The sequence below is a fragment of the Tetranychus urticae genome, chromosome 1 (genome assembly GCF_039701765.1).
Source record: "Tetranychus urticae isolate SD_2017Ah chromosome 1, NJAU_TeUrti_SD_1.0, whole genome shotgun sequence".
Taxonomy (NCBI): domain Eukaryota; kingdom Metazoa; phylum Arthropoda; class Arachnida; order Trombidiformes; family Tetranychidae; genus Tetranychus; species Tetranychus urticae.
This window is the reverse complement of record NC_142958.1, coordinates 5,250,623-5,260,578: the sequence shown is the minus strand read 5'-3', so window position 1 is coordinate 5,260,578 and position 9,956 is coordinate 5,250,623. Positions and strand designations below refer to the sequence as shown.

Sequence of the window (9,956 nt, the reverse complement as noted above, 5' to 3'; positions counted from 1 at the left end):
ATTTATGAAGCTATTCATGTCTGCTCCTTACTTGACACAACTTACATCCAGTCCTACTTGAGACTCAACTATCAACTTTAAACAAACAAGAAAGAGGCTCGCCTTGCATCTTATTTTATCATTAACCATATATTTTACTATCATTGTTGTTAGTTTATTATCCTTCTAATGGCACCTTTAAGACAAACAAACACACACTACATGTTAATATATTAGAGGATTTGATGTACAAATGTAAAGAGCTTCGTATCTTCTCTATTCAAGTGAACGTGTAAACTGGACTAAAGTGATGAGCAAATCATTCGGTTATATTGGTTTAAATTGTAACGATTCTTGCCTCTTATCTTTTATTACTATTCAATTGAATATTAACCTCAAGACCTGAAACGATGCTAATATTTACTTGAAACTAATAATGTTATAATAAATGAGTTGACCATAAAAAGGATATGACAAGCTTCTTAGCGATTATTATCATAACTATCAACATAAAAATGAAAAATATGTGTTATTCACTGTTGAATAATGGCTACTAGAAAGCAAAAGGGTCATCATTCGCGGGAAGAGGATCAGAATTAAGCAGAAGAAGAAGAAGAAGAAGAAGAAGAAGAAGAAGAAGAAGAAGAAGAAGAAGAAGAAGAAGAAGAAGAAGAAGAAGAAGAAGAAGAAGAAAATGATAACAAGAAAGGTGAACAAATATAAGCTTCCAAAGCTGATTATTTTGCAACCGCAAGTAACATTGTCAAGTTAATTATGTTTTTGACTAGCCAAATATTAATAATTTGTTGTTCGGATGATTTACTGTGAAATACTTTTGAAATAATTTTGAATGATCCGCTGAGGAATAAAATTTCTTCCTATTCTGGTTCTTTTTTTCTCAGATTAGGATAATTGGTCAATGAAAATGACAATTCTAACAACTTCTTTGTGCCTCTCAATTTAAAGTGAAAGTTAAAGTTAAGTAATTGACTTTAGTCATGCAATCGAAATGCTTGTAATTATCATGATAGTTTCCGTTTTTAATCTGTTAACTACACCAAGACCACCTTCATATTTTGTTGTCCAATTTAAATAATTTGCCAATTCAAGAAGCATTTGGATGGTTGTAAATATCAAGATTCACTAGTAAATATTATATCTGTAACAATCAAACATTTCTGAATGTTAAATGTTCATAATCAAAAGGATTTCATATTATTTCTTTCACATTGATCTATGCATAGCGATCCACAATAAATGGCGCTTTTCGAACCTTCAGTCCATTTGCTACTTAAAGGACGACGAACTATATTTTTGTTAATAAGATGAATTCAATTACAAATTAATCATTAAAACCGGTGCGGATGCCCTCAAGTACCTCCCTTGTTAGAAACGTATTCTTAAATTTTAAATTAAATGCTCTTTATTTTAATCTATGAGTACATAACACATAAGAGTAATGCAATTTATAATGTAATACAAATTTAAAACATAGAAACACTTAAAGTTGGAATTTTAGACATCATGGCTGGGATAATTCCTTGCTTAGCTGGACTTTTACCTGATTTCGAGCCCTTTCCAGATGCTGAGCTTGCTGCAGCTGAAGCTGATGCTGCTGAATTGCCTGGTCCATTTCCTTGTTTTGCTCCTTTTTTGGAATTTCCATTGCCAGCTGCCCCTGATGCTGCTGCGGCTGATGACGCTGATGAAGCTGCTGATCCGTTTGAACCTTTACTGCCGCCATTGTTTTGCCCATTTCCTCTATTGCTGCCAGATCCTGCTGCTGAGCCAGAACTTGATCCTGAATTGTTCACTTTTTTACCACTACTGTTTGATGATGTTGCTGCCGAATTCGACCCAGAATTGTTACTTCCGTTGTTTTTCTTTGCGTTTGAACCTGATGCTGCTGCTGCTGATGCAGCTGCTGCACTTGATGATCCATTGTTACCGTTGTTGCCTCCGTTGTTGTCGCTGCCGTTTGAAGCTGATGAACCTGATGCTGCTGCTGCTGATGAAGCTGCTGCACTTGATGATCCATTTTTACCGTTGTTGCCTCCGTGGTTGTCGCTACCGTTTGAAGCTGATGAACCTGATGCTGCTGCTGCTGATGAAGCTGCTGCACTTGATGATCCATTGTTACCGTTGTTGCCTCCGTTGTTGTCGCTACCGTTTGAAGCTGATGAACCTGATGCTGCTGCTGCTGATGAAGCTGCTGCACTTGATGATCCATTGTTACCGTTGTTGCCTCCGTTGTTGTCGCTACCGTTTGAAGCTGATGAACCTGATGCTGCTGCTGCTGATGAAGCTGCTGCACTCGATGATCCATTGTAACCGTTGTTGCCTCCGTTGTTGTCGCTACCGTTTGAAGCTGATGCACCTGATGCTGCTGCTGCTGATGAAGCTGCTGCACTTGATGATCCATTGTTACCGTTGTTGCCTCCGTTGTTGTCGCTACCGTTTGAAGCTGATGAACCTGATGCTGCTGCTGCTGATGAAGCTGCTGCACTCGATGATCCATTGTTACCGTTGTTGCCTCCGTTGTTGTCGCTACCGTTTGAAGCTGATGAACCTGATGCTGCTGCTGCTGATGAAGCTGCTGCACTTGATGATCCATTGTTACTGTTGTTGCCTCCGTTGTTCTCGCTACCGTTTGAAGCTGATGAACCTGATGCTGCTGCTGCTGATGAAGCTGCTGCACTTGATGATCCATTGTTATCGTTGTTGCCTCCGTTGTTGTCGCTGCCGTTTGAAGCTGATGAACCTGATGCTGCTGCTGCTGATGAAGCTGCTGCACTCGATGATCCATTGTTACCGTTGTTGCCTCCGTTGTTGTCGCTACCGTTTGAAGCTGATGAACCTGATGCTGCTGCTGCTGATGAAGCTGCTGCACTTGATGATCCATTGTTACCGTTGTTGCCTCCGTTGTTATCGCTACCGTTTGAAGCTGATGAACCTGATGCTGCTGCTGCTGATGAAGCTGCTGCACTTGATGATCCATTGTTACCGTTGTTGCCTCCGTTGTTGTCGCTACCGTTTGAAGCTGATGAACCTGATGCTGCTGCTGCTGATGAAGCTGCTGCACTCGATGATCCATTGTTACCGTTGTTGCCTCCGTTGTTGTCGCTACCGTTTGAAGCTGATGAACCTGATGCTGCTGCTGCTGATGAAGCTGCTGCACTTGATGATCCATTGTTACCGTTGTTGCCTCCGTTGTTGTCGCTGCCGTTTGAAGCTGATGAACCTGATGCTGCTGCTGCTGATGAAGCTGCTGCACTTGATGATCCATTGTTACCGTTGTTGCCTCCGTTGTTGTCGCTGCCGTTTGAAGCTGATGAACCTGATGCTGCTGCTGCTGATGAAGCTGCTGCACTTGATGATCCATTGTTATCGTTGTTGCCTCCGTTGTTGTCGCTGCCGTTTGAAGCTGATGAACCTGATGCTGCTGCTGCTGATGAAGCTGCTGCACTTGATGATCCATTGTTACCGTTGTTGCCTCCGTTGTTGTCGCTGCCGTTTGAAGCTGATGAACCTGATGCTGCTGCTGCTGATGAAGCTGCTGCACTTGATGATCCATTGTTACCGTTGTTGCCTCCGTTGTTGTCGCTGCCGTTTGAAGCTGATGAACCTGATGCTGCTGCTGCTGATGAAGCTGCTGCACTCGATGATCCATTGTTACCGTTGTTGCCTCCGTTGTTGTCGCTACCGTTTGAAGCTGATGCACCTGATGCTGCTGCTGCTGATGAAGCTGCTGCACTTGATGATCCATTGTTACCGTTGTTGCCTCCGTTGTTGTCGCTACCGTTTGAAGCTGATGAACCTGATGCTGCTGCTGCTGATGAAGCTGCTGCACTCGATGATCCATTGTAACCGTTGTTGCCTCCGTTGTTGTCGCTACCGTTTGAAGCTGATGCACCTGATGCTGCTGCTGCTGATGAAGCTGCTGCACTTGATGATCCATTGTTACCGTTGTTGCCTCCGTTGTTGTCGCTACCGTTTGAAGCTGATGAACCTGATGATGCTGCTGCTGATGAAGCTGCTGCACTTGATGATCCATTGTTACCGTTGTTGCCTCCGTTGTTGTCGCTACCGTTTGAAGCTGATGAACCTGATGCTGCTGCTGCTGATGAAGCTGCTGCACTCGATGATCCATTGTTACCGTTGTTGCCTCCGTTGTTGTCGCTACCGTTTGAAGCTGATGAACCTGATGCTGCTGCTGCTGATGAAGCTGCTGCACTTGATGATCCATTGTTACCGTTGTTGCCTCCGTTGTTGTCGCTACCGTTTGAAGCTGATGAACCTGATGCTGCTGCTGCTGATGAAGCTGCTGCACTTGATGATCCATTGTTACCGTTGTTGCCTCCGTTGTTGTCGCTGCCGTTTGAAGCTGATGAACCTGATGCTGCTGCTGCTGATGAAGCTGCTGCACTTGATGATCCATTGTTACCGTTGTTGCCTCCGTTGTTGTCGCTACCGTTTGAAGCTGATGAACCTGATGCTGCTGCTGCTGATGAAGCTGCTGCACTTGATGATCCATTGTTACCGTTGTTGCCTCCGTTGTTATCGCTACCGTTTGAAGCTGATGAACCTGATGCTGCTGCTGCTGATGAAGCTGCTGCACTTGATGATCCATTGTTACCGTCGTCGCTGCCTTTGTTGTCAGATCCCTCTGAAGTTGATGAACCTGATGCTGATGATGATGATGTTGCTGAGCTTGATCCTCCATTGTTACCATTGTTGTTATAACCGTTTCCTGCGTTGTTACCGCTACCGTTGTCAGATCCCTCTGAAGTTGATGAACCTGATGCTGATGATGATGATGTTGCTGAGCTTGATCCTCCATTGTTACCATTGTTGTTATAACTGTTTCCTCCGTTATTACCGCTACCATTGTCAGATCCCTCTGAAGTTGATGAACCTGATGCTGATGATGATGATGTTGCTGAGCTTGATCCTCCATTGTTACCATTGTTGTTATAACCGTTTCCTCCGTTGTTACCGCTACCGTTGTCAGATCCCTCTGAATTTGATGAACCTGATGCTGATGATGATGATGTTGCTGAGCTTGATCCTCCATTGTTACCATTGTTGTTATAACCGTTGTCAGATCCCTCTGAAGTTGATGAACCTGATGCTGATGATGATGATGTTGCTGAGCTTGATCCTCCATTGTTACCATTGTTGTTATAACCGTTTCCTCCGTTGTTACCGCTACCGTTGTCAGATCCCTCTGAAGTTGATGAACCTGATGCTGATGATGATGATGTTGCTGAGCTTGATCCTCCATTGTTACCATTGTTGTTATAACCGTTTCCTGCATTGTTACCGCTACCGTTGTCAGATCCCTCTGAAGTTGATGAACCTGATGCTGATGATGATGATGTTGCTGAGCTTGATCCTCCATTGTTACCATTGTTGTTATAACCGTTTCCTGCGTTGTTACCGCTACCGTTGTCAGATCCCTCTGAAGTTGATGAACCTGATGCTGATGATGATGATGTTGCTGAGCTTGATCCTCCATTGTTACCATTGTTGTTATAACTGTTTCCTCCGTTGTTACCGCTACCATTGTCAGATCCCTCTGAAGTTGATGAACCTGATGCTGATGATGATGATGTTGCTGAGCTTGATCCTCCATTGTTACCATTGTTGTTATAACCGTTTCCTCCGTTGTTACCGCTACCGTTGTCAGATCCCTCTGAATTTGATGAACCTGATGCTGATGATGATGATGTTGCTGAGCTTGATCCTCCATTGTTACCATTGTTGTTATAACCGTTGTCAGATCCCTCTGAAGTTGATGAACCTGATGCTGATGATGATGATGTTGCTGAGCTTGATCCTCCATTGTTACCATTGTTGTTATAACCGTTTCCTCCGTTGTTACCGCTACCGTTGTCAGATCCCTCTGAAGTTGATGAACCTGATGCTGATGATGATGATGTTGCTGAGCTTGATCCTCCATTGTTACCATTGTTGTTATAACCGTTTCCTGCATTGTTACCGCTACCGTTGTCAGATCCCTCTGAAGTTGATGAACCTGATGCTGATGATGATGATGTTGCTGAGCTTGATCCTCCATTGTTACCATTGTTGTTATAACCGTTTCCTGCGTTGTTACCGCTACCGTTGTCAGATCCCTCTGAAGTTGATGAACCTGATGCTGATGATGATGATGTTGCTGAGCTTGATCCTCCATTGTTACCATTGTTGTTATAACCGTTTCCTCCGTTGTTACCGCTACCGTTGTCAGATCCCTCTGAATTTGATGAACCTGATGCTGATGATGATGATGTTGCTGAGCTTGATCCTCCATTGTTACCATTGTTGTTATAACCGTTGTCAGATCCCTCTGAAGTTGATGAACCTGATGCTGATGATGATGATGTTGCTGAGCTTGATCCTCCATTGTTAACATTGTTGTTATAACCGTTTCCTCCGTTGTTACCGCTACCGTTGTCAGATCCCTCTGAAGTTGATGAACCTGATGCTGATGATGATGATGTTGCTGAGCTTGATCCTCCATTGTTACCATTGTTGTTATAACCGTTTCCTCCGTTGTTACCGCTACCGTTGTCAGATCCCTCTGAAGTTGATGAACCTGATGCTGATGATGATGATGTTGCTGAGCTTGATCCTCCATTGTTACCATTGTTGTTATAACCGTTTCCTGCGTTGTTACCGCTACCGTTGTCAGATCCCTCTGAAGTTGATGAACCTGATGCTGATGATGATGATGTTGCTGAGCTTGATCCTCCATTGTTTTCATTGTTGTTATAACCGTTGTCAGATCCCTCTGAAGTTGATGAACCTGATGCTGATGATGATGATGTTGCTGAGCTTGATCCTCCATTGTTACCATTGTTGTTATAACCGTTTCCTCCGTTGTTACCGCTACCGTTGTCAGATCCCTCTGAAGTTGATGAACCTGATGCTGAGGACGATGATGTTGCTGAGCTTGATCCTCCATTGTTGCCATAACCGTTTCCTCCGTTGTTACCGCTACCATTGTCAGAGCCGGCTTTAGCTGCTGATTCTGCTGTTGCTTTTGCGTCAGCATCTGATTCATCATTTCCATAAGTTAACCCATCATCCTCTCCATCGGGTTCTTCATAAGTCGTTGCCTCTGCATTGGCACCTGCTGTGGATTCGGCATTGGAAGCTGCTTCACTACCTTCATTCTCTGTATCTGCGTTTGAACCAGCAAATGCGCTACCACCCAATACATTTGACATCATGTCCATTGGCATGTTCACGTCGAGTTCCATGCCTGGCATTGAGCCCATAGATCGGGTGGAAACATAATTAGTTGCTGTAATAGCAAGGATTAGTAAATTTAAATACATTTTAAAAACCATTTTGAAGTTTTTGTTTTTTAACTTTGCTTATCTCAAGTTGAGATGATATGATTTTCAATTATCAAAGTGCTGGGTTTTATAGTAACTTTTATGGCGTCTGATTAAACTTGTTTTCATTTGGAAACGGAAATGCATTCAAATAGCAGACTCTTTGTTTGAGTTACTTTATTTGTTCTTGGATACACGGCTTCATGCTAAATGCAGGTAGAAGTTAGTAGTTACTCGAACATTAACATTATTAACGGCATCTGGTTAAACGCTTTAACAGTTTGAAATCGAATACAGATAATTTATTTGTGAAATCATCTGTATTTGCTGTGGAATTTGGCTCACAAAAATAAACAATAGTCAGCAATTAGCAATTATAAACATTAAATATAACAGTCTTTAAATGTCATAGCAATATTTGCCCAATTGTCTCATCAACAACATTATCTAGTGAATTTTACAATATTGTTGTCGTGTGTTTTTTTGAACACTTTTTCTCATCTAAACACCACCATTCAATGCGCAAACGGAATCGCCAGATTAATTGTCTTAGCGTAGTCATAGAACGGTCAATCTTTGTAACTAGAAATAGTAATAACTAATAACGATTAATGCTTTTGAATCCCTAGATTATTCATTGAATCTGTATTTATTATTAAAAAATCGTTTTTACACTTCAATTTAATTGCCAGTCATGACAATTGCTTTTGAAGATATTTTAATTGACGTGTTTTGTTTCTTGACTCATGACTAACTTGTTTTTTATTTATTTAGTTAAGTTTATTCAGCAATGAGTAATAAAGTCAATACAAATATTGAAATTAGCTGTTATAGTCTTCAGTTGAAAGCTACAATAACTGTAAAAATATTCATATTTATCATTTGATAAAATTTTCATGCAATTTACAATAATTCTGATAAAGGAGGCTCTTGGATGGTAGGCCAATCAACACTTTATCCGGAAAATGTCAAAGAAGGAATGTTTCAAAGAGAAACTTAATCAATTTTGTTTTCATTCCAAATAAAATGCGCATCATTATTTATTTATGTTACAATAATCCATCATTATTATCGAATTCACAGCATAATTGATAGCACACAAATTAAATTATCTTGATTCAATCTGCTATCATGATCATCAAAATCTCCGTTATTTTTTGGATCTTAATAAGACTATGAGGTTAAGGTAAGATAAAGCATTAATACAATCTAAATAAGTAGACATTGAAAGCCTATTGTCTATCCATCATAAATTATTTCATGATATCATATAATGCTTATATCATTCTCAGTTGAGCTTTGGGCTTTAATTTTTGATTTCGTCGGAAGCGGTCAAATTTCACGGTCTCATGGTTTCCTGGTATACAAATATACAAATAGTTTGAATAGTCCAATTTATTAAAGGCTTCCTTTCGCTAACACTAAATCCACCATTATCTTCCCTCGCCTCATTTTTCAAGTCTAAGCAAAGCAAGTTAGTAGGTCATAGTATCAGTAATAGTAGTAAATATGCACAAGATATTCAAATGATAATCTCTACTTTATTGAACATCGTTCATTAAATTCAAGACTTAATAAAAGTAAACGTACAGATTTTTATTCAAAAGCTCAATCACATCATCACTTACTTCATCATTATCAAATCTACAGCAATATCTATTATATAAACTTTGATTCGTGATGTTTTAGTGAAGTCAAGTCAAGTGTTAAAACTAATTGTTAGTGCGTTAAAGTGACACGTACTGTTAACATGATTTGATGGATCCTTAATGAGCATAAGATAGTAAATGTTTGCTGCAACATTTTTGGAGACTTTATTTGTTATGCTTTTAATGATGACACTTTGTGATACTCATTTAACACTTTTCAACTCAACAAATCAAAAACTATTCAACTCGCTATCAAGTATTGAAACAAGCCTCAAAAAGCAACATTTTTCAATGCTTTCAATTTTGGTCACAAATTGATACATAAATTGGCCAAATTGATTCATATACACGATCAACTTTCTATGAAGCTTTCTGTTTCACTTTTTCTTCTACAATTCAGTTCTATAACTTACCACCACCGTACCACTTAGGCACCTTCCCTTGTTAGATGTTGTGAAAAAGATGTAACCATTGAAAATTGAATTTGCTAATCGAAAAGAAACATTTATCTTTTATTTTTCTCTTTTGGATATTATAATTTTACTGAATACTTTACCAACTGCAAGAGGAATCCATCTCGTGCTTAACTGTTGTCTGATTAAATTGATGCTAACAGTAATAATAAATCAATCAAGCCACAAATTGGACAAACTCTGTGTCAACCAAATGTTATCAAGTCAATATTGTCCGTTTGTCAAGTAACCATATCTTCACCCTACTGAGACACTGATTGATAATCTGATAAAGTGAAAGATTCTCTTTAATAGACAACATTTTTCCTGAGGAAAGGAACCAAGATGATAATGAACTAAAAATGGGCGAAATAACGTTTTGTACCTTTACAAGTAAACATGTAAATAGAGTAGGAAGAGAAAAGAAGATGTTCCTGAATAGAGAGAGTTTTCGGACTCTTCTAGGTTCAAGATAATCTGACAAAATGTCAAACATGATTTGCAGTTAAACAGTTGCTACTACTAACTGGTAT

The 9,956-nt window shown here is 40.1% G+C and overlaps 1 protein-coding gene across 19 annotated transcripts; it reads right to left on the bottom strand.

The window, feature by feature from the left end:
- Positions 1–1,384: 1,384 nt before the first annotated feature.
- On the bottom strand, positions 1,385–7,394 carry LOC112539685 (uncharacterized). 19 transcript variants are annotated; one of them, XM_089269348.1, is made up of 3 exons: positions 2,645–7,394; positions 2,357–2,548; positions 1,385–1,972 (listed from the first exon to the last, which is right to left on the bottom strand). In XM_089269348.1, the coding sequence occupies exons 1-3, from the start codon at positions 7,332–7,334 to the stop codon at positions 1,464–1,466; spliced, it is 5,391 nt and encodes a 1,796-aa protein (XP_089125474.1). In that variant the 5' UTR covers positions 7,335–7,394; the 3' UTR covers positions 1,385–1,463. The 19 variants fall into 19 exon arrangements, with proteins under 19 accessions (XP_089125474.1, XP_089125480.1, XP_089125439.1 ...); XM_089269354.1 differs by having other exon boundaries at positions 1,385–2,548; positions 2,645–3,124; positions 3,701–7,394; XM_089269313.1 differs by having other exon boundaries at positions 2,069–2,548; positions 2,645–7,393.
- Between the last annotated feature and the right edge of the window lie 2,562 nt (positions 7,395–9,956).

Excerpts from the sequence above, each read along its gene's own strand:
- LOC112539685 (XM_089269286.1), bottom strand. The coding sequence starts at position 7,334 with ATGGTTTTTAAAATGTATTTAAATTTACTAATCCTTGCTATTACAGCA. Across the intron at positions 2,549-2,644 it reads ATCAGCAGCAGCAGCATCAG|GTTCATCAGCTTCAAACGGT; the intron begins GTTCATCAGCTT and ends CAGCAGCATCAG.